The sequence below is a fragment of the Hirundo rustica genome, chromosome 13, assembly GCF_015227805.2.
Source record: "Hirundo rustica isolate bHirRus1 chromosome 13, bHirRus1.pri.v3, whole genome shotgun sequence".
NCBI classification, from domain to species: Eukaryota; Metazoa; Chordata; class Aves; order Passeriformes; family Hirundinidae; genus Hirundo; species Hirundo rustica.
The window spans coordinates 19,086,049-19,113,470 of record NC_053462.1 but is presented as its reverse complement, the minus strand read 5'-3'; the positions used below and the strand labels follow the sequence as shown (position 1 = coordinate 19,113,470).

General features: G+C 44.7%; 1 protein-coding gene across 4 annotated transcripts in view; it reads right to left on the bottom strand.

Annotated features, from left to right (window-relative positions):
- MAP2K5 (mitogen-activated protein kinase kinase 5) overlaps positions 1-27,422 on the bottom strand; it is a 133,772-nt gene that overhangs the window by 34,476 nt on the left and 71,874 nt on the right. For 3 of the 4 annotated variants that reach the window (XM_040077340.2, XM_040077342.2, XM_040077344.2), the window contains exons 15-17: positions 27,319-27,369; positions 23,681-23,752; positions 12,493-12,522 (exon numbers count right to left, since the gene is read on the bottom strand). In XM_040077340.2, coding sequence (XP_039933274.1) covers positions 12,493-12,522; positions 23,681-23,752; positions 27,319-27,369 — 153 coding nt within the window. Of the gene's footprint in view, positions 1-11,057; positions 11,265-12,492; positions 12,523-23,680; positions 23,753-27,318; positions 27,370-27,422 lie in introns of those variants that run through there. The other variant, XM_040077343.2, reaches the window with a different exon arrangement.

Here is a 27,422-nt window from a genome sequence, read left to right as displayed (position 1 = left end):
TTGCCTTGTTTTGAACTGAAAAGAGAAGGTTTGTCTCCTGAATTTCTGAGCAAGCTGGGGGAGAAATCCACCCACAGGGTTTGTAGTTAACAGACCCTTGCGCTGCTTCAAGAGCCACAAAATCTCCTGACCCACATTCCCGCGGACGGAAAAAAAGAAACAAAGGCGGGATCCCAACACAAAGAGCGAAACACAAAGCGCAGAGCAGGGACTTCACGTAAAACGCTGAATTTTGGGACGCTGCTCTCCCAGCCGCTCCCCATTTCCAGTGGCTGGGGGTAATGAATTCCCCGCTTTTCCCCAGCACGCACGAAGTTGTTGGCAACCCGACGTAATCCTGATGCAAACACGACGCGATGCTCAGTGAAAACGTTCTGTTCTAACCCCGTTTCTTTGCCTTGCCCCTTCCATTCCATATTCTCCCTCTGCTGGTGCCGGGATGATGAATGCCGCGGGCTCCCAGCAGCTTTGGAAGCTTTTTCCCCATCCTCCAGGAACACTTTTCCAGCAGTAAAACGGGATAGAGGGGAGGGTGAAGACCAGCACCAAGGAAACAGCTGCTGTTCTGCACCTCAAGCCTTTTATTAGCAGCACACAAACAAAGTTCCTGAGTATAATTCTATTTTTTCCAAGGAGGAAAATACAATAATAAATAGGCAAAAGCAGCCCATTATGTTTTTTAATGGTCAATCTCCATCTATTACGATTCAACAGAATAAATCTGCTGGTTTTGCTAATAAGCGAAATATTCTGTGGCTATAAAATCTTTTTTTTTTTTTCCCCCTACTTCACTTCCAGATGTTAAATGACAAAATAGACTGAGCTTATTCAATAGGGATGATTTGGAGCTTCTTTACATTAGAGCACAGGAACAGTTTTTATCCAAACAGATCATCAGTCACATTTCCTTCCTGGAAAAATAGCTCTTGTCACGGAAAGGAATGGAGGTGGGGTCACACGGAGCGGCCCCAACACGGGTATGATTACATCCAATTTCAGAGCAAGATTTAAAATATCATTTCCAATAAAAGCACTCAGCCCTCCTAATGAAAAATCAAGCAACACAAATCCAAGTGTTCGGGAATTCTCCCCGCGACACCGGAGGCTCCGCCGGAGCCCGGCCCAGCCGCGGCCTCGCTCCCACACACGTCGTTACCAGCCTTTATTACACAATTCTGATGGCAACAAATTATTTGGAGATCATCTTCATAAATTTTGCATTAAGGTAGCTGTGCCGCTACCTGGAATTGATTCAAAACGCTTAAGACACTCAATTACTTTTGAACACTGTTACCCGGTGTAACGACATCGCCGCCGTCTCCCTCGCATCTGATGATGCAACATCATTGTAATTGATTCATTTTCTCAATTAAATAAAGCTCCTGCGCTCTCCTCTCTGCAATGCCACCGAGACTCCCCGGTTAGATGGATTGCCTCTTCTCCCTGCCTCGGATAAATCGCTGGCGAGGCCGCGCTCCGCTCCTCCCTTCCCTCCGCAAAGCCGCGGCCGCATTTTTCAACTTGGGAGCGGGGCTGAACTTTGCTGTATTTATATTAGACAGATTTTTCACTGCTAAAACCGCGTTGTTTACCTTTTTTCCCAGCTCCCATTACGGGGAAGCTTCGACGGCCATAAACCAAAGCCGAGCGCCGACAACTTTACGGCCGGGGCTTCTCCTCCTGCCCACAGTTCAGGGAAAAAGGAAGCAGCAGCTTTAACTGAGCATTAACAACTGTTTGAAAAGGAATCGTCGTAAAATGTTGTCTCGTTTTTGTCCCACACCCTCCGTGCCAGGATTTTGTGCATTACTGGGAGATGAGAGGTTTTGGAGGTAGGTGCACCTCAAGTGCAGAGGTTGCAGCTCAAAAGGTGCCAAAGTCGGGGTGTTCCTACCCCACACAATGCCCAAAAAACCCTGGGGATTGAGGAGATTGTTGTGTTTTCCACCAAGAATTTTAAATAGTGAAATGTGGAATAGCGACACGAGAAAACCCAGGGTGAAAGGAAGACAAAAAAAGAAAAAAAGAAAAAAAGAGCAGGACACGTTTTGTGAGCATCAAGGAAGGATTTGATGTGCTTGTTGGAACATCCCATGTCCAGCCCTGGGACCACCCAGCTCCAGAAGGTCATGGAGCTGCTGGAGCAGTTCCAGAGGAGGCCACCGAGCTGCTCCCAGGCTGGAGCCAGGCTGGGAGAGTTTACCTGGAGAAGGGAAGGATCCAGGGAGAGCTCAGAGCCCCTTCCAGGGCCTGAAGGGGCTCCAGGAGAGCTGGAGAGGGACTGGGGACAAGGGATGGAGGGACAGAACACAGGGAATGGATCAGAGTGGGAAAGGGGAGATTTGGATGGGATATTGGGAAGGAATTCCTGCCTGGGAGGGAGGGGAAGGGCTGGGCTGGAATTCCCAGGGCTGTCCCTGGATCCCTGGAATGTTCAAGGTGAGGCTGGAGGGGGCTTGGAGCAAGCTGAGATAGAGAAAGGTGTTCCTGCCCATGGCAGGGGCAGAATGAGCTGAACTTTCCCAACTAAAGCATTCCAAGATCCCACCATCATTCCTCCCAGGAAAGTCACTTTTAGCCTCTCACCACCAAGACCCTCCCTCAGCCACGCCAGAGCATCTCTGAGCCCTGCCCTGCTCACCACCAACACTCCCTGCTCAGAAGCTCTTCCAACCTTTCCAAGAGCAACTGCGACAGTGAACCCGCAGAATCAGCTCCGCTGTTTGCTCTTTTTGAACCTGCACTGTATTTTCTGTGGATTTACCCACCGCCTGTGACAGGTTATGATCTGCAGAAAGGGGCCAAACGGTCAATAAATCTGTCCCGCCATCAGGGAATTTCTCAGGAACACCAGCGGAACCTGGATAAACCATTCCATAAAGCACAATCTCCAAAAAACGCCTTTTCCCCCCCCAAGGCTGGTTAAAAAACGCCAAAGTTGGTCTCCTGCTTCATCTCCTACTTAATGAATGCCTCTGGTTATGAGAGGCAACTTCTGACAGACCATCAGGTTATTCTTCTGTCTCCATGGAGATCCTTGGGCCGGGAAGTGGCTGGGAGGACCTCTCCCGTCCCTTTCACCAGCACAATCAAGGAAACTCAAATGAATCCACCCCGGGTAACTTGGAGGAGTCACCAGCTACAGCTTTAATTTTCGCTTTTACTCCCTGGAATTAGGACTTGCCCTGGAGCTCTTGTTTGAGAGATTTGCGGGTGACCCGGGGTTAGATCTTCTCATAGCAGTTAGCAAATTTTCTCTTTACATATATACTGCTTTTCAAGCTCCTGATAGCTGGGTTTTTTTCCTTTAATAGAAAAACCCATCTACCAACAAATCATACAGTTATGATTTTTAAGGGAGGCTTCACACGACAACATTTATTTTCCCGTGGATTTTAAAAGCAGATAGAAGTTGTTTTTCATCCGTACAAATGAAGGTTGAGTTTTAAGAGCAAAGACTAATGTTGTGTCCTACTGACAAAAGCTTGATCTCTGCCCTGATATAAAAGGTAAAGGAATATCTAAATATTCTGGTTTCCATGGGGGCTTCACCACCGTTCCGCAATTCCTGTGGAATTAAAGGATGATCTTCAGATATATTTTACAATTTCTTGCAAAATTGCAGTTGCTGACACTTCTGCAAGAAGTCAAAGCGCCAAACCAGCGAGAACGACCCCCCTAATTTGTTCCTGATATTCTAAACACCCTTCCCCATCCTCTTCTGGGGATTTTGCAAATGGCAAACTTCCATCACTGTCACAAAACATAAAAAAAAAAAAAAAAGGAAATTATTTCAAAATAATAAAAAAAATATATAGACAATTCACAACAACCTTAATATTAAATATATTCTTACAATTATATTACGCTGCTTTTCCCCGAGGTCTCCAAACAAATTTATATAAAGAGATTATTTCATCCACCATTGAACTGCAGCCACTTCTCAGAGAAATCTCTTTACCAGAGTTTAGAAGCACAATTCATCGACGTGGGCATGGAAAGCTCCACACTGTTGGAGGGAATGTGGTGACAGTAACTCCTCCCAGCAATAATTTCTACACCAGAGTAGGACCAGAACAGCCTGACAACAAATCCCTTGGTCAGCAGGAGTAAGGACAAGGAAAAAAACCCCCAAAATTAGCAAATTGCTGTTGAAAATCTTGGAACTATTTAAGTTGGAGAAGGTCTCCAAGATCACCGAGTCCAACCCTCGCCCCAAATGGTGACCTGTAGGTTCACAGCACCACAAAAAGTGGGCAAGGAGAACAAAGAATGGTCAAATAAAGATTTGGGGCTTGTCCCGCCCAGATCTTGCTTCGTGCCACCCGAGTGACAGCAGAGAGGAACAGCAGGAGAACTTACTGGACAACACGGGAGAGGGAAAATGGGAAAAAAAAATCATGGAATCCTCTGAGGGATCCAACAAAGTCCAACCTCCCCCAGAACCCCACAAACGCCATGGTGGGATGTCAGGAAGGACAGGCTGGACCACTGGAGGTGATCCCTCCTCCCCTGCGCCTCAACCTGGGCATTCCCAGGTGGAAGGAGCAGTGGGAACATTCAAAGGAGAACCCCAACCATCAGAAATCCAGGGAGACCAAAAGAACCGGGGTCTCCAGCCTGGAAAGAGAGCGAGGACATCACAACCACCAGCGCTCCTGCAGCCACGTGCCGTGCTCATCCCGCACGCAGCTGCCCTCAAATCCCGCAGCACGGAAAACGTTCCCAGGAACAAAGCACAGGAACAGACCTGAGGAGCTGAGAGCCTCCAGCACCGGCAGGGTTGAAGAGGAGACAATCCTGAATTGCCACCAGGATTGTCTCTGCTCCCCAGGACACCCCTGCAAGGCCCTTCTGGCCTGGAAAGAAACAGAAAAAACGTCGATTGCTGAAGTCTCTCGCTTTTTGAGCCACCTAAAAAAAATTCAGATCTTCCTCTGAGGAGCTGCAAAATTAACAGGGATCACTGCAGATGTCACAATTCCAGGGACAGCCGAAAGGGAGCAACCCAGAGCAATAAAAATCTGGCTACTTGAGGGGAGTTCATCTACCCGAGCTGAGGCACCACCATCCTCTCCCGTGTCACTGACTGCCCTCAGAGGGTTGTGCTGCACTCTCAGGAATCAACCCCAAACCTCCAAGGGATTGGCAGAAGAATGGAGGCTTTGGAGATGAGGGAAACACCCGCCCAGGCCTCAAAATGATTCATTCCTCATCTGGGGCTGGAGGCTCCTGACTGTGCAGAGCAGGCACCGCCCAGCAGAGGAGGAGATGACCCCGCTCCTGCGGAACACATTCCTCAGCCCCTGGCACAGCCCAGGCACTGGGATTGCTGTGCCCTCCAGAAATGCCTCACGAGCTCCGAGGAGCAGCAGTTGTTGAGAGCCACAGCTCCAATCTGAGCTCTCAGAGCTGCAGCCCTGCCCAGGAACAGGGGAAGGAGCACCGGGCTCGTCTCTGGTCAGCCCCAGTTCCTGGGAGGAACCTGCTCCTCATCCAGGCCAACAGAGCCTGCTGTGGCTGCCCTGGGACCCCTGGAACGTCCAAGGCCAGGCTGGAGCACCCTGGGACAGTGGAAGATGTCCCTGCCCACGGCAGAGGGTACAATGATACGATCTGAAGGTCCCTTCCGACCCAAACCAGTCGTGGCTGATGATAAAACTCCAGCAAATCCAATATTCCCCGATGGTTTCTCCAAGGGCCACCCCAACCACACCGACCCCTCCACCCTCTGCAGCCTCTCCGCCTAAGGGAAGCTCCAATCCCAGGTTTAAGGTCCCATTCAGGACACTCCTCCACTGGCATCCAGGGCAGGAAGGGGAACTGGGAGAGGAGGTTCCTTCCAAGCCCTCCAGGGACACCTCCCATTGCTCCAGCTCACGCAGGAGATCCTCCCAAAGCTGCAGGAACATCTCTGAAGGCATTTCAGGATTTCATGGAAAGCTGGGATGGTTTGGGTGGGAAAGGACCTTAAAGGCCACCTGGTTCCACACGAGACAGAAGAAATCCTGGGACAAATCAGAGTCTGAGCCCTGCTCCCACACACTGCCTGGAATTCTCAGGATTAGAGACGAAAAAATACACATCATATTGAAATCACACACCCAAGCCGAGATAAGCCACTGTTAAAATATACTAAGATCCTATTAAAACTTATTATAAAATCATTATATTAAAACTTACTATAAGATTTTACTGGTTACCTCCATTTTCACACTTGACTGTATTATTTAAAAATCAATTTCGCATTAAAAAAAAAATCAGGAAGATTAAGATAAATAAGTTTTTCTCCTTATATTTCAGATTTCTAAGAGATCCTTTGAAAAAATTTTAAAAATCTCTCCATTTTTCAATCACAAAAGCACCTCAGGAAAAACCAAATAAATTCTAATTTTACAGCAAGTTTCTAACAGGCAAATCAAATTCAAGTTCCAACTTATTTCTGGCTGTGGAGAAAAAAAAAATTAATAAAGCAAAAAAGTATCTGAAGTAAATTACCAGGAATGATCTATGCGAAACCTAGGCTAAGAAATTAGGAAGAGTTTAAAACAATAGCAGATGACTTCAAATATTGCCAGCGATTTCTGGAACGCATTATAAAAGCAAGAAGATTTGCAGAAATCGATCATATTCAAGATATTACCCAACAATTTCATTCACTATTTTGGCATTAGCATTTGAACAGTGTTTAATGTCTTTTAAATGGTTCGATGTAATGATAGATCTGGAAGACAAAACATTCCTTCCTTACCAGGAAACATGCTGTAAACAACCCTCAATTTATCCTCCCCAAAGAAATGAACGCTTAAAGGATGCTTCTGCCAATGGGAAAAACAACACTAAAATGGTTATTTCGCATCCCAACTTTAACTAAATATTTTTTTTCCCCTTGACAAGCTGCTTCCATTTAAATGAAACCAGGCCGGGTTTGGTCAATAGTATGGATTGCAGAGAACAAAAAGAACCTTAGACCGTGTTTAATGCAGGGATCAGAAAGCAGCAACTTCATTTCAAGCCAGGCAATTATTTAGCAAACTAAGATGCAGCAAATAAATCCGTGTTTTCCACGGAAAAGCTGGCACGGGAGCTTCCGGACCTAGAATTAAATCTCGCTCGCAGAAATCACGGCGAGGGCGGAATTTGCCGAGGAGAGGAGAAAAAAAGCAAAGGGAGAAAAATGAAACCTTGCGAAACCCCTCGGCTTTGGGCTCAGGAATGAGAGAATGACGGTCATCACGAGGATGATAATTTAAAAAGGGCAAGGTGCTGTCCTGCTGCAGGAAGGAAGGAGCCGTGTCCCAGGCTCATTGTCCCCAGTCCCCCCGGAGCAGCGGCACCGGGCTGCTCCAGCTGGGGATCCGACCCACAACCCTCTGCATTGTCTCTCCCAGGCTTTTCAATCGCTGGGATCTGCGAAAAGTACAAACCAGTCCCTACCAGGAGGAGCGAAAAGCTCTTTGCTTCCACCGAGGGTGGGTTTTTTATTTTTTTATTTTTTTTTCCCCTGTTATGTTTTCTCAGGAAGCAAAGCCACGGCAGCTCCACAGCGAGCGTTTTCCTGGGCTGTAAAATTCCCTGTTATCCACTCCTGCTTCCTCTGCTGTGGGATTTAAGGATGCCTCTTCCTCCAGACCAGGAATATGTCATCATTTTGGTGGACTACCAGCTCTGACAGCCTTGTCTCTCCCAGTTTGAGCTCCTGTGCTCACAGTGCTGGGAAAAGGAAAGAGGGAAAAGCTGAGAGGGGAGGGGGGAAAAAAAAAAAAATCAAGGGGAAAACCTAACTATGACTCCCTGATTTTTATTCCCATTATTTCTCCTGCTGCAAAAAATAAACTTTATATATAAAAAAAGAGCCTTAAATTAAGGTCTCCTGCTCCCAGTGCATTTTGAAGTAAGTTATTTGAATCCCTGGCTGATCTATTTTAACAAATATCATCTCCCGTGTCCATCATTCCTCCTGTCTTTTTGATCTCTTTTCTCCTACTTATCATGTTCTTTATTTGAAACAGATTTTTAACAGATAATCTCCGCCGTTATAACAATATCTTGCTCGCATTTTATTCAAATAATTCTTAAAAACAGCTTAAAAAGCCGTTTGGAATAACATCAAGCTCTCCATCAATCAAACAGCAAAAAATTCCGCTGGCGGTTGTATAAACATCAGATCAACTCCGACGTCTTCAAGGATTTCAGAGCGAACCATAAAAAACTCCATTAACTTCTGACAAAGAATGCAAATTAATCACGACATGGGGTGAAATGAAATTAAAGGCTCTTTTCTAATCAATGACAAGGCAGGATGAAATATTTGGTGCCGGGATGCTCCCGCTTATATTTATATATATATATATATTTTTTTTTTTTTTTTTAAAATTTTCTTTAATTTTCTTTCCCCCATGTGGAAAAAGAGGGATTCACCCGGGGTGGCTCTTTAGCCCTCCCCGTCCCTGCAGCGATCTGCTTTACAAGTCGCCCCAGCTCCACAAAACACACTAATCATCTGAATCTCAGGTGCATCCAATTTGTTATTCACACTCTCCCGGTGCCAAGGAAGGAAAAAAAAAAAGAAAGGGGGAGAAAAAAAAAAAAAATTAAATAAAAAAAATATATAAATAAAAAAAAGCCTGGCGTAGACAGATGCACCGGGAACCTTAAATGACAGTTTTGGCCTCCGGAAGTGCGATCGCTACAGCAAAATCTAGTACAGCCTCCAGGTGAAATGTCTGGAGCTCCATATGGAGCAGGGAAAATTAACAACAAGATGAAAATCGCTGTAGCAGCGGGGAGCCGGAATTTAACAGGGGGGAAAAAAAATAAAAAAAAAAAAAAAAGGGAAAGGAGGAAAAAAAAAAAAAATAGAGGGGAAAAAAAATTTTAAAGATGAGGCAAGAGAAGTAATAAATTAATGGGGTGTGAAAACATTCAAAGCTTTACAATACCAGGGGCAGTATTTGCTCAGATTTAGGGGGGAGCAGTGGGAGCAGCAGGATGGGAAGGGGGAGCACGGGATGGGAGGGGGAGGAATGAGGGATGGGAATTTTTTTGGTGCTTTTCCTCTTAAAAAAAAAAAAAAAAAACAAAACCCTAAAAATCTCAATCAGGTCATTTTCATCTAATTTATTAAGAGATGGCTGGGATTGTATTTTTCTAAATGTAAAAGTCTCTTAAATACAGTCGTGGTTGTCCTGCAGCTGATTAAATCCTCGGCAGCTGAGTGCTGCCTGTTCCTTTGGAATATTTCCCTAATGGATGCGCCGTCCTTTTCACACCCTGCTTTGTATAAAGTTTGACTACAAGCCGAGAATATTTAGTGGGCAATTCTTTTCATTTCTCCTAAATTGCATTATCATTAAACAAGTCATTGCCCCCATCGTGGTTTTTGTTCCGGGATTCCCCGGAAGGTTTGTTCGGATCTTTGGGGTTCCAGCCTCAAATTTAATTAAATATTCCAGGTGGCAGGGTGTTTTTGGGGTATCTGGATTTCTTTCCAGTCGTTTGTGGAAAAATCAAAATAATGTAGATTCAGGTGAAACTTTTCAAGGGAAATTTAAAACTTATTTTCCTTGCGTGCCTTCCTTAGATGCGCAAAAAGCTGGATGGGTCACGGACCAGCGCCCTTGGGAAAGGGGTTTCCTTCCTTTTTCTAATGCTTGTGTAGGAAATAAGTTTGTTCAGGAGTATTTGAGAGCGCATGCACCATTCTCATTAATTATTAGAGCTGTGCAAATAAATCCAGGGTGAATTTGCCCTTCGACACTCCAGTTTGCACCCATGGAAAATCCTACAAGCATCACTCCCTCCCGCTTCCAAAGGGACTTTTACATTTTACAAAAGCACATTCCACCACCACGACAGGAAAACCAACACCGAAACAATGAAAAGCACCAAAACCTCAGATATTTGACTCAATTTTTAAGGCTCAAGAGCTTCCTGTGCAAAGTTTTTAGAGCGGAAAAGTCGGTTCTGAGCATCGCTATTTGTTATTTCCCTGCCCAGATCGTCCCCTTTTGCTATTAGATGCTGAATATGAAGATTATATTCTGTATCTTGAGACAAAAAAAAAAAAAAAAAGAGAGCTAATAATTACGTATTAACTCTAACCACAGCCATAAGGAACTTTACTGACACAGCAGTTGCTCACGTGCTTAAGTGCTTTCAAAATAAGACTTAATTGTAAAGAGTAAATGATGATTAATAAATCAGCAAAATAAATGCTTGTCAAATAAATACTTATAGAAGAGGTGGGAAATGAGAAGGGGGAAGTCCTGCCATTAAAATATTCTACTAAAGGCCAGAAAATGAAATAATCATCCTTTAGCTTTACAGGCAGATTGCAGGATGTCCTGAATTTCCACACTGCAGTGATTTCCCCCTATAAATCTTCTTCATTTAAACTGAATTTACACACACCATTTGTCTGTGTCTCAAAAAATAAAGCAAAAAAGGAAAAAAAAAAAAAATACATTTTTTGTGCAGCTGCAGCTGGAGACAAACATCCATTTGCAGGAAATTTCAGGTGCTCTCAGCCACGTGGCCACGTTCTCCAACTCCACAGGGAAGCGACTTCAAGGTATTTGGGGACAAATTCGGAACCACACACGTGATTAATTTCATTCCTTGAATAACCCCGCTGAAGTGAGGAGGAAATACTCAAGGAATGAGCAGAATCAGGCCCTTACCAGGAAAATAAAGAGATTAAAAAACCCCTATTAATTATCCCCCTCATCAAAGAAGGTTTCTAAGGGTTCTCCTCTGCCCAGCACACGCCTAAAATACATAAATTCACATAAAATCCCTTCTGAAAAGCAGCTGCTCGAAAAGCTTGATAGCCACGTTTTAAAGTTTCACCTCCTCGGCTGTTTTGCATTAAAAAATATATACAATTTCATGGACTACTGCCTTGCCAAATATTCTTTTACAAACCCGATCCGCTTTTTAATTAGAACAGCAACAAACATCTTTAAACTTCGCCATCGCCGTTTGCTCCCAGTTCGGGGAGACATTTTTGCCCGGAACCACACGGAACGTCCACGTTCCAACCTCCTTCCCCGTGCTCTGAACCGTCCACGAGGTTTATTTCAAATAAATAAATGAAATTTATTTCCAATCGTCCCCTCACGGCTTTGGATTTTGAGTTATAAAATAACACGACCCTCAGCGAGCTCCCCACGAGTGGAGGGCGCTTCGACACGAGAGCTTCTCTTCCAATCCTCTCCTCCAAAACCACGTTCAAAGTCCAGATAAAATATTCCAAGCCTGTTCTGTTAATGGTGTCAGCGAACATTTTGCAGAGGGAACACACACACAAAAAAAAAAAAAAAAAAAAACAACGAAAAAAGTGAAAAATTTAGAATATTTCCACCCAGCCGAAACCTTCCCAAGTCCGTAAAAGTGTCAGGAGAATTTGCTTAAAACAGCTTCTAAAAATGGGAGAGGGGAATGAGTCCCAGCCTATTATTCAATAACCATGTTTGTGAGGCATCTGCATAATCTAACCATGCATAAATTAGTATGTGTATTACAACAGTTATTTGCATAATAATAGCAAGTTAATAGATGCTTAAAGAGCACAGACCAACACCACCTTTAAATCAGACATGCCTCCAGGCACTGCGAGCTGTAGAGACCGAGATGCAGAGAACAGTCTTCATAAAACATATGAAAACATTAAAAAAAACCACATTCAAATAATTCATTTTAGTCCCTGGATGCTTCACTATTTTTTTTTTTTTTTCCTTCCCCTCCTCTCCCCGGAAAGAATAATTGGAGGAAGTGCTGAACAGTTTGTTCCCGTGAATTCTAACATCCATCTCGAGATGAGAATGTCAAGTGATCGTCAGAGCCGGTTCTGGATTTGTTTTGTTCAGAGCTTCGTGGGGTTTTTAAGCGTAAAAAGTAAAATATTCTGTGGTGATGCAGAGCTCAGCATCCACCCAACCACTGCCATTAGAGATGGAAAGAGTTTCACCAGCAGCTTCAGGTGGAAACTTGGAAAATACCAGTATTTACATAAAATATTAATATTAGGTCCTCTTAAAAGCAAGAATATGAAGCTCCTTTAAGTATTGAATTCACATTCTGTTTTTGAGGAGGTTTTAGACCGTTCAAAATCGGAATTAAAAATTAAATTATAAAAAAAGGAGCAGATACAACTTCCTGCTTGGAAAAAAAAATATATATTGTAAAGACTGGATTATTTTTTAATCTCCCAACAAAATGAACAAGATTAACATCATCATAATTTTCATTGCCTACACAGAAAAAAAACGCAGAGTTTGGAGAAGGGGAAAAGGGGGGGGGAGGCAAAAAAAAAAAAAAAAAAGAAAAAAAATCAATAGAGACTTCTAAATGACTCCTTCCAGCTCCCACTTTTCAATTTAACAGGACAGATTTATTTGTATGTGGCTCAAATGTTCACGATTGCTCTCTGCACCTTCATACATAGGAATGAATGTCACAGTGGCAAACAGCAGTAATGAACAATCTTACCTGAGGATATGGAAACCTCCCAAGAGCAAGCTGGGAAAGGAAATAATATTTGTCTAGTTATAGAGATTTGCATGGAGGGCACATTTCCTTCAAGAGAGAGAAAAGTACTCAACTCTCACGATGGCAGGAATTGGGGAAATGGCAGGAAAAAAAGGGATTCTAAAACACAAAGAGCTGTATTTAGAATGGGCCCCTCACAACCATCACTCCTTGTTTTTCCCAGATTTCTGGGTTATTCTGGAAAATTTCTCCTTTTGTCTCCCTCAGTGTCACCGTTTGGTGCCCAAATTTGGGCACATTTCCTTCAAGAGAGAAAAGTACTCAACTCTCAGGACGGCAGGAATTGGGGAAATGACAGAAAAAAGGGATTCTGCAAACACAAAGAGCTGCATTTAGAACGGGTTCCTTCACAACCATCATTTTTCCTGGGATTTCTGGGTTTCTCCAGCCCTTTTGTCTCCCTCAATGTCACTGTCTGATGCCCAAATTTGGGCACACTTCCTTCAAGAGAGAAAAGTACTCAACTCTCAGGACGGCAGGAATTGGGGAAATGGCAGAAAAAAGGGATTCTGCAAACACAAAGAGCTGTATTTAGAACGGGTTCCTTCACAACCATCATTTTTCCCGGGATTTCTGCGCTTCTCCAGCCCTTTTATCTCCCTCAGTGCCACCGTTTGATGCCCAAGCTCCCCAGGAGTGGAAATGAAACCAGTTCAGCCTCAGGAGCGAGGCCGAGGCGCTGCCCTTTGCTGATAATTAGCTGTGATGAGCAGGCAGCTCCCAACTCCCAAAGTCCTCCCTTAAGTGGCTCAGGGTAAAATCTGGGTTACAGAGCTGAGCCTGGTGTCGGTGTCAAACCTGAGCGGGATGAGGAGAGAGCCCACGGCACCCACAGAGAAACCTCATCTTGCCTCCAGATCCGCTTCTCCAGGATATCGGCTGCATTTGCCGCCCCTGCTGTTTTATAAGTCAATTCAGGCGTCACAGAGTAGTCCCCAAACCAACATTTTTATGGATATTGTCTAAAAATATTCTACTGGCCATAACTAATGAACATTCCAAGAGAAATCCTTTGTACTAGGCAGGTTCTCCCACTCGGTGGGAAACCCTGGAAACAATTCCAGCAAAACGCAGCTGCCTGGAGTTATTCTGTCTGCCCTCCAGTGACGTTTTCAGGGTTAGAATCGTGGAATCTTTTGGAAAAGCCCTCTCAGACCATCGAATCCGACCATCCCCAGCACTTCCAAGGCCACCACCGACCGTGTCCCCAAAGTGCCACGTGCACAGAGATGTTAAAGCCCTGCCGGAATTTAAGCTGTGCTGGTGCTTGATGACCCTTCCCAGGAAGAAATTTTCCCTGATAATCCAAATTTAGCTTCCTCTGGCACACCCTGAGCTGAGCCAGGGCGTTCAGAGCAGCTCTGGTCTTTCTGGATGTGCCAGAACTTCCCCACACCACCTTTGGGAATGCTCCTGGCACCAACTCCAGAGAGGAAGGCCGAGCACAGAGGTTATGGATGCAGTGAAATCATGGATTTCCCAGCTGGATAAACTCATGCTATTCCCACCAAATATAATGTATCCTGGGGAAAGAGCAATGCTGAGGGGTCTGAGCCACCGTGTCACCAAGGGACAAAGCCCAGGGCAGGGCTGGGCGCTCCCTGACACCTGAGCCCCTGGAGCTGGGCACACCTGACCTGACCTGGCCAGATTGCAGCACCCCAGAGGTGAAATTTCAGCCAGTGGCAGCACAGAACGCCCCTGAGCACAAAACGAGGCAGGGCCCGAGGTGCAGCGAGGAGGGGAAGGAGCAGCAGGCACCCCTGAGCCTCAGCAGCTCGGGAAGGAGGCAGAGACGGCGCACTCCCTGCAGTTCCAGCTGCTCTCCGAGCCCAGCAGAGCTCAGCCTCTGGCCTGGGAGCCGCAGCAAAAGCAGCAAATTTCTGCCAGACCCTCGGGGGAGACATCACAAGCCCTGAGCGTTCGTGTGAGAGAGATGAAACCGTCTCTTTGGGGGGGCTGCTGCTAAATGAAGCTTTCACAATATTGACTTCAAAACTCTTGTCCAGAGCAGGCCCTGGAGCTGCTCCAAGGGCTGGAATTGCCCTGGAGCCAGGCTGGGAGAGCTGGGGATGTTCACATGGAGAAGGAAAGGATCCAGGGAGAGCCCAGGGCCTAAAGGGGCTCCAGGAGAGCTGGAGAGGGACTGGGGACAAGGGATGGAGGGACAGGACACAGGGAATGGATCAGAGTGGGAAAGGGGAGATTTGGATGGGATATTGGGAAGGAATTCCTGCCTGGGGGGGTGGGGAGGAGCTGGGCTGGAATTCCCAGAGCAGCTGTGGCTGTCCCTGGATCCCTGGAATGTCCAAGGCCAGGCTGGACAGGGTTTGGAGCAGCCTGGGATGGTGGAAGGTGACCTTGCCTGGATGATCTTGAAGGTCCCTTCCACCCCCAAACCATTCTGGAATTCCCTGCTCATTCCCATCTCGGGAAAGTCACTCGGGTCACCCTCATGGCAGGCTCCAAAAAATGCTGCTACAGAGTTAAACAAAGACTCTTTCTTCATTTTCTGCTGTGGACCAGGGGCTACTACAACACATCCTTCACCACCCTCTCCCCTTTGGGGAGCACCACCCTCCTGTCCCAGCCAGGTATCTGAGACCCTGAGGAGCTGTGCCGTTGTGACGGCCTGGAAATAAACCCATTAATGCCCAACAGTTTTCCCTAAGTTCTGATTTTTTCGCTGAAGAACAGTGAAAAACTCCAGAGAGAACAAGCAGATAACGATGGTTCCATGCACAGAGCATCGTTCTGCAGATGTTATTTAAGGAAAACAATCGTTTCCATTCCCACTGACCACTTCAGGCCCCAGAAGGGCCTCCAAGGCAGCAGAATAATCAGGGAAAAAAGCCAGATATAAGCACAGGGTGAATAAATGAGCACTGAAGGACCCCCCAAAAATGCACCAGCAACAAGTTCTTTAGGGATTGTTAAAAAGAACAATTTCTCAGCGAAGCTGAGAGCTGCAAGCACAGGCACCGTGCCACTTCTGCATCCCCTGCACCACCACTGCATCCATCTGCTCAGCTCTCCTCCCTGCAAGACTGTCAAGGTATTATAAATTAAGAAACTTAGCAAAGAGTCTGTAATCTTCCCCGAAATAGCCTGCAGATATGTCACTGTACTAAATGTGCTTCAGATTTAATGAAGCTTTAATGTCCTTTTTAATTTTGCCTGTTTCTGTATCACCAGGGGTCGAGCGAGGCAATCAGCACTCGAGAGGGTGGTTTGGTTTAAAACTAGGAAAAACTCATTTGCTTATGAGTTGCACTGTATTTTCTTAATTAAATTTACTAAGTAAAACGGTTTAAGTTCAGCCAAGCAGTGACCTCTGGGTGTAGATTTCGATTTATAAAAAGTGTCACGGTTAAAGTAAGGTTTAAAAAAAAAAAAAGAAAAAAAAGAAGAGCTCAAACAACAAACAGATGAGAGATTCACTAAAGGGATTTTCAAATTGTCATTTGTCTCAAGGAAGTCACAGGAACACGAGGAACAAGCCCAGTGCAGGATGGAAAACCCAAAAACTACGAAATTAAAACACTGTCCAAAACTTCTCCGCACTTAAAGGATGAAAACCCCAGAACTTGCAACTCTTTTAATGTATTTTAACAAAAAATATAATATTTCAATTGAAATTAGTTGGGTTTGGGAACTGATCAGTGTTTTATGTCTGGATATTGAGGAGGGAATGCCTGGAATTCAGGGAGCTGGCTCCCATTTCCCCATGGATCCCTTCCCAATGGTTGGATTTGATGATCTTGAGCTCTTTCCCAACACCAGAACTGTAAAAAACCTTCATTTTCAAAAACCCAGTGAACTGCAGTGGCAGAAGGGTGTGGAAACAGAAATGAGAAGGGGTTCACTCACCAAGAATCAAGCCAGGAAAGAAGAATTATCCCAGGTACCCTGACAGGAAAACACTTTCTCACTCCATTTCACCCCGAGGCAGCTGCATGGAGGAGTTTTTTGGAGTGCGGTTTTTAAAACAATTACTTTTTCAAACCACAGAAGTAGCTCAGGAGAGCAATTAAAGCAGCTCAGGGAGGTTGTGTCCTGAGAAGGAGCTTTCCTCAAGGCTTGGGCAGGGCACAGGTGGATGAGATTCACCATCAGATTTCAAACCAGTACTCGATAAAGAGAGAAATAATCCCAGATTATGAAATAACAGAGGCACGGGGTGCTTGTATATACTGACTTTTACCAAACTATCACAACATCTTGATTTTTAAAAAAAATCAAAAATTCAAATTAATAAGTGTTGATTCCAGAAGAACCTCTGGACTGAGCACCGTAAGTAGGGCTGGAAAGCAACTAAAACCTGTTCCCAAACACACTTAAACCAAGCCAAAATTCAAATCCCATATTGAAATAATGCAATTTTCCATTTTAGAACTGAAAAGGGAAATTCAGAAATCAGCCCCTTACAAATCACTGTCTCCAGCTCACTTTGTCCTTGCCTGCTGCATATTGTGAATAAAATTACAGCAGCAGCTCTGTCTGGATCCCGTTTGGAACGCGGCTGAGGGAAGGAAGTTCAAAACATATTTTTAGGACACTCAGGCAATGAAGTTCCCCACTTAGATTATTGTCGATGTTGTGCAAGTTGTTTTTTAATTTACAGTTACACTGGAGAGCACGGGCTGCTTTTATTCTTAATTTAGGCACATTCCATGTTTCTCAGCATAACTGCAAATTGAAAATAAGCGCTGGCAATATCGCCAGTGATGGAGCTGAAGGAGGACTTTATAGTCTGAAATGTTCTAAAATTTGTTCTTAATTACCTCGTGCACATTTTACACAATTAAATTTCCATCCCAGGATTTTGCATTTAGATTGTGCGCTGCAGTTAAACCCTCATTTTCCCGAGAAGCAGCCGCCACTCTCAAACTTTCAAAAGCAGACTTAACTACTGGATAACACAAAATTCCCCAGGTGGAATTTCATTTCAACACCAATTTATACATTCCTAGATAGATGGGCTTCAAATCACCTGAAACTCTGCAGGCTATGGACCTTAATAAATATTAAATACCTCAAAAACTACTCCAAGGTTTTTCTTCTCCTCCTAATATCAATTTCACTGTCCTCTCATCACGGAGGGTTGGTTTTTGTTTTTTTTTTTTAAATAAAATAAAATTTAAAAAATCCAAAAGGATATAACAGCAATTTAGCAGAGTTAAAGTGCTTCTGAGGTTAAACTGACAACAAAGAGGAACGGAAACACAAAGCATCTTGAAGTAGGGTTTCAATTAAATGTGCAGGATTTAGTAACGCAGGGCCCCGACAAAAAAAAAAAAAAAAAAGGAAAAAAAAAAAAAAAGAGTTACAAATTAATTTAATCTTCTGCCTATAGTTTGCAGCTGCACTCCAAAGTGTCTGGGGCTTAAGAACAAAGCCTTGCAAGGCCTGGGAGTGAGGAAAGCTTCAATTTTTAATGTATAAGGCCATTAGCTGATAACTTGTGGAATCTGCGACCCCTGCGGAGGGGCAGGAGCGGCAACGGAGACGGATGAAGTGACAGATTTGCTGTTGGTGGCCAGGGCTGGGAGGGGGGAAGGTTATTACCACCACCAGAAAAATGCCCTAATAACCTTTGGGACATTCCTCGGCTTGAGCAGATGAGTTCCAGCTCCGTCTCGGCGTTAAAAAAAAAAGAAAAAAAAATTAAAAATCAAAGCTTAATTCGCCTTAATTAAAGGTAATTAGTTTCACTTTGACTTCTTTTAAATATGAGCTATAGCAAATGCACTGCCAGCTCGAGGCTGCAGACAATCAGGGTTAAATTGCACGTTTCTGCCTGGCCACAAATCCTGGATCTCACCAGGTTTTTACTGCTGCGTCTTCAAAGGTGACGCCTTCTCCAGAGGGACAAAGGCGGGCCAGGGCTTTGCAGGGAAATTGTCAGGAGCAAGTTCTCCACGAATGCTCCACCAGGGTTAATCTGACTCCTCGCTGGAGCACAGAGGATTCCTGCCTGGTTGTTTGCTGGGTTTAAATTCAGTATAAAAAAGGGAGAAATGGGTAAAATGCGGCCGTGCTGGTGGAAATGCAGCTGAGCTTCTGCTCTTCCCCACCTCTGCTGGAGTGAGGGTTCATCTGCCAGCACAGGCAAATAAATCACAGGAAAAGGCTGGGAGACTTCCTCGCTTTCTGACTCTTCAGGAAAGTAGAAACAACTACAGAGTAAGAATAGGAAACAATACACAGTGATAGAACCTTGGAATGGTTTGGTGGGAAAGGACCTTCTAAAGATCCTCTAATGGAACCTTCTGCCATCCCAGGCTCCTCCAAGCCCCATCCAACCCGGCCTGAGACATTCCAGGGATCCAGGGGCAGCCACAGCTTCTGTCCCAGGGCCTCCCCACCCTCAGGTATACATAAAAATAGAAATAATATATTCTCTTCCCTACATTAAACAACCTTAAATACGAAACACACATCCCCAACACCCACAGCTGATGTCATCCCTTAATTGTCCCCTCACCCCAAGCAGAGAACTGGATTATTTATTTCCCTGCCCACAGCGGCCTAGGAGCAATTGCTGAGCAACAGCGATCCATCGAGGTCTCAACCCGTGCAAACTGTACCTAAACTTCCACTTTATTGCAGCTTAGTTCACAATCTTCACCTACTATGGGGTTACATCCCAGTGCAGCAGGCGGATAAATCATCCTGGAATATTACTCTGGCTAAGTTTAGCTGGGAGTGGAGCATATGTGCTTCCGAGTCACTGAAGCACAGGCCCATAAAATACACTAATTACTGGAAGTTCTGGTCACTGAGTGATTGATAGCGCTCCGCCAGGCAACTTCCACGGCTGCAGCTCGTGCGAGGGGCCTCCCCCAGCACACAGCAATTATTAATTCATGACCCAGCCCTCAGGCACTGCTCCCTCCGCTCCCAACCCCACCGGCACCGGGCCGGACGCTGGCCGTCCCCACCTCGGAGCGTGATGGAGGTGGGAGAGGAACCACAGGGAGAAATCACCCAAAATAGCTCCAGGGGAAGAAATAATAAAAATATAGGCCAGGGTGGGTTTTTTTTGTTTGTTTGTTTTTTTCCTTGCCCCCAAGAAGGAGTTTGTGAAGTGGCTGAGACTCCATAAATATTCCTCAAGAAGAAGGATCCGGGCTGTGCACGTGACAGCTCCTCGTGCCTGGCTGAGCACGAGGAGCTGTCACCAAGTCACCAACACCACAGCACTTCGGGCCCTAAAGCCTGACACTCAGGCTCACTGCAGCAACACCACCAACAAAAAGCAGGTTTTGTGTCCTTGCTTTCCTTAATCCTAAAGGGAAAGTGTCACTTTTCCCCCCACTGGTACAACTTGAGGCTGTTTCCTCCAGACCTCTACAAAAATTAGGCTGTACCACCAAGATTTGGGTTTCAGACCATTCCTTGACCACCTCTGATCACAGAATCCTTTATGGTGGAGAAGAAGACTTCGAAGAGCATCAAGTCCAGCTACTGCCACCACCAAACCCCGTCCCTGAGCACCCCTGGTTTAGGTAAGGGGGTGACCTGATCACAGAGCACCCACAGATCAGTGAAACCCTGCAGAACCTCCCTCAGATCACCTCACACTCCTCACCTTGAACCCTTTTCGCTTCCGAGCCGGTGAGATGTAACTGATTGCACCGCTCACACTCCTCAGGAGGAGATCCCAAAGCTCCCCTCCTCGACCAGAGTCTTGACGCCGGTTTTACGCAGACAAACATCCTCAGGACTGAAGTGCTTTCAGCAGAGCTGCTTTCCTTGGAGCTTCCTCTTCAAGCACCTTCCTTCTCCTCTCTGTGGGCTGGGTGAGCTCTTCTCCAGCTCCCTCTGTGCCCCCAGCCCGAGCGGCACGAGGAGGCTGAGCTCCAGCACTCTGACAGCGCTCAGACGTGCCCCAAGGCACGTTTGTTGGATAATTCCCGGTTTTCCTCTGTCTGGGAATGCACACAACCACTGAAGATGCCTGATGACTCCTTAAGAGATTGCTAAGAACCCTTGAGAGCTCTTGCAAATACACAGCTACTGAGGACTCCGGTCACCAAACGCTTCAAATTCTCAGCCTGGGAGTTTTAAGAGCTAATATTAAAACCGATTGCACAAACTAATGCTAAGCTCATATTAAAACTGATTGCACAAACTCCTTTTCTCTGGGGGAGACAACAGGGAAAATCTCTGTAAGAAAATCTAATTTCCCAAGGAGACCTGGAACACAGAGGACAGCAGGAAGTAGAGACCAGGATACAGAAGGAGGAGCAAAAAGCCAAGCTCACGAGCTTCTGCTTCAAATTAACTTGGTTTTGGGCATCAGCAAATTGCTTTCACTTCCTGAATTTAAATATAACACCAACTCTACGTGGAGATAAAATGATAAATATCACAGAATCCCAGGAGGAGGTGGCTTGGGAAGCACCTTAAAGTTCATTTCCCAAGGGCAGGGAACCTTCCACTCCCCCAGGCTGCTCCAAACCCACCCAACCCAGCCCTGATGCTGCTGTTAAACCCCAGCCTGGATGGATTTTACCCTCCCTTGGATGGTTTAAAGTTCTCTTGTGGACAAGAGCCCGTGGAAGGCAGGATCAGAGTCATACTGGAGAGTAACAAAAAATACTGGGCAATTTCATTTCTCCTCCCGCGCAGGACACGGCTCTTGGCGAGAGGGAATGGGTTCCAGAGCTCACTCAGCCCCAGCCCAGCCCGGCCATGTTCCGTGTTTTATGACTGAGTTATAAACCCTTGAAAAACAGCTCTCAGAAATGAAAATGCTGACACAGTGTTCAGTGTAGTGACAGCAATGGCACGGGTTTAAATTGAACTCGCTTTGTCAAGCCCAGAGCACTTAAATAAAACACGGGGAAAACCTCATGGAAACACAAAAACTATTTGTGATGGAACACTTTTAAACAGTTTTTCTGGGCTACGGATTAAATTCCGCTCCCTTTCAGAAAAAATCCTGAAGGAAGAAAGGCAAACTCAAAAAACCAAAGTGGCAAAAATATGATAACAGTGATAATGATGATACTAATAATACAGTATGATGATGATAATGGTGATGATGAATTATCAGTAATGATGATATAGCTGAGTATCTAATTTTATTATTATATTTGTAATTTAATTCTTAATTTATTAAGCTGCATATCTAATTTCATTATGTTTTCATTTAATTTTTAATTATTTTTTTTTTTTACTTCTGAAGGGATGACTGAGCACCCTCAGACCCCTCTTCCCCCAAAAGGAACACGAACACTCCCCATTCCTCAAAGCTTAAGCAGCACTCCCATCCCAGACTTTCCCCTCTCTCCTACCAACTTATTTTTTGGGGGGCAGTTTCCTCAACCCCCCCCAAATAACACTCCCACTTCTCATCACACCCAGCTGCGCAGCACAGAAATTCCAGACCTTTCGAGGGGCTCAGAAGGGCATTAAAGAAAACGAGAAGATCTCCTGACCATTTCACACCCTCACACACCAGCACTGCCCTCGCTGACTCGATCCCACAAGAAACTTCTTTTAAATTAACGCGGTGCTGACACCGAGGTGTGAGCCTGGAGCATCACTTCACTGAGTGGAGGTGATTTGAAATCCCCCAGCAAACGGCAGCTTCCCTTTTTAACAGCAACAAGAGTGTCTCCACTCCCAATCCCCACGCCAACAGGGTGTTACTTTAATGACAGTGACCTTGTGTGGCTCCTGGAGCACCTTTTCCACCTTTTTGGAGGCTTTTTTCTAAGGCACTGGCCTTGTTTTCATCATTTAACATCACTCAGAGCACTTCAATCAAGCTGCTGGTGGCGGGGAGAGGGCTCGGAGGAGCAAACCAATGAACAAAGCACCCAGACCCAAACTGCGTCCTGCACGTCTGGTTCAGGAGAAATCCCTCGAGAAGTGAGCGAGGGAGAAAGCTGGGGAGGTGTAAAACCGGAGGGGGAAATGCAAATGAAAGGAGTTTTAGCAATAAAATTCAGCCTGCATGTGGAAATGATGAACAGCCAAGTTAGCAACCCTAACAACCCTAAAACAAACCCCAAAGATCTCATGGAGGATCACTGAGCTGCTGGGGCACAGCTTTTCGTTCAGCAAAAAGAACTGATGAACAGCCAAGTTATCCACTAAAAACCCTAAAACAAACCCCAAAGATGTTGTGGAGGATCACTGAGCTGCTGGGGCACAGCTTTTAGTTCAGCAAAAAGAACCGATGAGCAGCCAAGTTATCCACTAAAAACCCTAAAACAAACCCCAAAGATCTCGTGGAGGATCACTGAGCTGCTGGGGCACAGCTTTTAGTTCAGCAAAAGGAAGCGATGAGCAGCCAAGTTATCCACTAACAACCCTAAAACAAACCCCAAAGATCTCGTAGAGGATCACTGAGCTGCTGGGGCACAGCTTTTCATTCAGCAAAAGGAACTGGGAAATGCTCTGTTTATAAAGTTCTGCATTTATATCACTCTTTTTGTCACCACAAATCTTCCTGAAGCACAATCTCAGCTCTTTTTTGGCTGGAATTATTTACAGAGTGTATGAGTTTGGGCTGTATCAATCCCAAAATCCTGAGTGATTCAGCACCCATCACTTGCATTTTGGTTAAAAGGGCTTGGGCAAGGAATTTATTGTGTGGGAATGTAAAAACGGTTCCGTTTTGGGCTACAAAATGTGAAATCTGCCAAGATGCAGAGGGCCAGCACTGAGACTGCTCAACTTCTACCTCATCTGCTGCTAAAAATATTGATTACAGTTCACTTAAAGACATGTCCAGCTTCACATTAATATGAGGAAAGAGAGAGAAACGGAAACAGAGAGAAAAAAAAACAGGAAAAAATGAGAGAAAAAGTGGGAAAAAAATGAGAGAAAAAATGAGACAGAGGAAGAGAAAGGGAAGGAAAAAGGAAAAACAAAAAAAAAAAAAAGGAAAAAGCCTCCACACACTGGCCCTTACTTCTACCCAAACATGGAGTTTTGTTTAAGACCTCAAATGAACAAACCCATTCTAAATACAGCCAAAATTAGCAACAGGTAAAAGCACATGAATCTATGGGGAATTTAAAGAATAAACAAAGGTGAAGTGAAGATATTTTGACATTAAAGAGGAAATTTGAGTCCTGCAGCGTGCACAGGAGAGCTCTCTGCATACCTCCATGAAGGAAATGCCCAGGCTCCACACATCCGAGTGAATCCCGTACTGCTCCCCTGAAATCCTCTCAGGCTGTGAAGGAAAGGAGAGAAACAACTCCTGAGCTCTGCAGGCAGCCAGGGATTCTGCTCCAAAGCTGCTCCAGGGCAAGGGATGGGACCAAAATCACAGGATGGTGGAATAATCTGAGCTGGGAGGGATCGACAGGGATCAAAATCCAGCTCCCGGCCCCGCAGAGACATCCCAAAATCGCGCCCTGGGCATCCCTGGGAGCGCTGCCCAAACCCTCCCGGAGCTCCCCCACTCCCTGGGGAGCCTGGGCAGTGCCCCAACAGCCTCTGGGGGAAGAAACTTCTCCTAAAATCCAATTTAAACCTGTCCTGGCCCAGCTCCAGCCGTTCCCTGAGATGCTCCTCGGGAAGTTGGAGACACCAAAAAACCAGCAGGATGCTTCAAAGCCTCCCTGGCAGACAGCAAATCCAGGAAAGTTCAGGGATTCTCCAGGGAAATCTGTGTCCATTCACCTTGCAGGGTTGGCCTTGGATTCGTGTTTGGGTTGTTTAACGCAAGGAAAAAGCCAAGGGCTCGTGCACGTGAGCAAAGCACAAGGTCAGGTCGAGAGAAGCCAATTTTCCACTTCCCTCCCCAAATCCGGGCACCAGAGCAAGGAAAAAAAATTCCCTCTGTGGAGCCCAGAGGTTGGGGAATGGCTACAGTTAAAAAAGCCGAGTTACTGAAGCCAAAAGAATCACCACACAGTGGCAATTTTATTTTATATACTCCTTAATTTTAGGGCTTCTTGACCTGTAAGGGAAAAAAAAAAAAACAAAAACCAAACCCCCGCTCCAAACTATTAATAGCAGGTTTAACGCCTCTCGTGAAACAAAGCGCTGTAAAAAAATATCTGCTGGTTTTCACTTGAAAGCTACAATTTCAGCATTCCCAAGGTCAAGTAGAGCAGAAATGCAGCAATAAAAGGCTCCCTGAGACTCCTCTCCCCACTGCGCTGCTAATGCACCTGTCTGGCCCAGGCACCCACAAAGGACTGGCAGCCTTTAATCATCCACAGACCTCCGGGAGAAATCAAAACTCCCAAATTAGCGCCGGCCCAAGGTGCTTTTGGATGTTTTACCCAGGTCGGGAGCTTTTAGCGCGGCGTGAATGTTAAATAAAAACCACATTTCTGCCCCGATTGCCTCTGAAAACAGCCTTCCAAAACCTGCCCCCCCCCCAAAAAAAAATAACCCCACAATTTCGATCTCTTTGACCAAATCTCGTTGGTGAGTCGCCCAGAAAATCTTATTTTGTTTTTAATTCTTTGAGATAATTAACCTAAGGCTTACACAGCATCGTGTGATTTTTTTAAAGCTCACTGATTATCCTGACATATTTTTAGAGTGACAAATATCCCCACAAACACGAAAATGAGCAGCCAAAAGTGATTTTATAGCATGATGTGGGGTGGGCGAACCTGGCCCAAGCAAGGTGGAAACACCCACCCCCATTTTTCAGATCCACCCCAAGCCACCAAATGAGATTTATAATTCACTCTGAGCCACATTAAATTGTGTTTTTTCTTAAAGTTCAAGCTTTAAACAGCAACTTTTAGTGAGGAACTGCGGGTTCACAAGAGATAAGGGCAAAAAAATCAGCTTTTGAAACAAAAGATGGGTTTAAAACGATGGAAAATAGGAATAACAGATGCACCAAGGGTGCAACACGTGGATCGCTTTAAATACACAGCCCTAAGTATTTCCTCTGAAAAATTTCTACAACTGATTATTTTTTCATCCATTTTTTTTTTTTTCCATATAAAGTGCCGATGAAATGATTTTACAGAAAATGAGTTTTGGTTGGAAATTTTAATTTCTCAATCAAAAAGTGGTTTTTTTGGTTTTTTTTTTTTTTCCAAAAAAACCCCACCAAAAAAATCAAAAAGCTTTTTCTTTTTTTCAAAGAAAAATCTCAATTTTTTCAAGAGTTTCAAATCCACTGCCAGTCCTGCCAAGTGGGTGAAGCAGAGCTTATGACCTTCGTCATTTTTTGAGGGCTTGCCTGGAAATTTGCTGACACCAAACGACTCAATCAAGAAGCAAAGGGAGATTTTAGCACAGAAAAATCAGATCGAGCACTTTTGCAGCTTAAACCTCTGCTTCACAATTAAGAGATGGAGGCATCACATTCATCCAGAAAGGCAAAAAAACAAAAAAGCAATTTATTTAATGTACACCTGGGAAAGAGAACTGTAATCTTGGTTTGGGCACTAAAAGCGTAATACAATTTAATTCTCAGCCCTGCTTAAGACCAGTTTGAAGCAACAGCTGAGTTGGAAAAGTTGATTAATTTGAAGCTGTTTCTTTGTGCGGATCTCTGCGTTCCAGTTCTTTTTTTTTAAATCTGTATTTTTTATTTAAAAAAAAGCCCCATTTTTCTGCAGAGAATTCTGATGGCACAGGACAGCCCGAGTCTCCCCAGGATGGTGACATGAACCTTTCAGAAGCCACACAATCAGCACACCTCGAGTGGAAAAGCACTTGAGGCAAATAAATGGGCACCCTGACAAGAAAACCAGGAAAAAAAACCACCTGAAAGTGGCAAAAGGTCATGGATTTCTCTGAGGTTTGAAAAACACCAGCGCCGACCACGCTGTGCTGTTTGCGTTTTTATTTTAAACCAGCAGAACGTTTCTTTTCTCCTCAACGGTAGGAGAATATTCAGTATTTTGAATTTGAATAATTTTCTGAGCATTAAAAAATAAAGAGTTCATGAAGTGCTTTCAAAACTGAGGCAGCGGAGTTTTCCCGTCTGAAACGGAGAACTGAAAAGGATCCCATGGATCTGGTGGAAAATCCACTCTGATTTGTGCAGTTCCCTCTCAGGCTGGCAACTTGGAAGCTCTGAACACAAACCCTGCCTCAAATGATGCATCCTTAGCTAAAAAAAAAAAATAAAATTAAAAATAAAATAAAAAATATATATAAAAAAAATTCATAAAAATCGAACAACAATAATAATAATATTCTAAAAAACCCCACCAACCTTGACAAAAAAAAAATCTAAAATAATGGGATTTTAGGGGTTTTAATGTCCAGGAACAGGACAAAAGTGGTCTCATGTCAACAAAGACTGACCAAAATCTGTACAAGAAAGTGGAAGTACTAATTCGTGCATTCTGAACTATAAACCCTTGCACTTTGATGTTATTAATCCCAATGTTTTTAGCTCAGATTTCCACGGGAAACATCCCCACGGGGTGTTTGGGAATGCCCATCAACCTCTGCACAGGCTGAAACGCTTCCCTAAACTCCAGCGTTCCCAAACGTGGATGGTTCGGGGCTGGCAGTGATCTCCCACGAGCTGGGAGTGAAAAACTGGTTTATTTTGGAATGTCCAACTCCTCTCATTGTTCCCAGTTGTCACAAGGCAGCAAAAACAACTAAAAATATATTTAAAAATTAAAAAATCACTTTTCCAATATTACTCCTCCCTCTCAGCAAGAAGTGGAGTTGGAATGAAGACAGGGGACGGGAAGAGATGGAGCTTTTGAGGATTGATTTAGGATACATCCTGCGTTCAAGAGAACAAGAGTGAGGAGAAATAATCCCATTTAAACGTTATTCCCGCATAAATCCACTCACCGCCATGTAAGCATTTGTTCCAACATACGTCTTGGCTATGGAATTCACCAGCTATCAGACAAAACAGTCTGTTAGAACAATATAAAGATAATGTGGAAATAAAA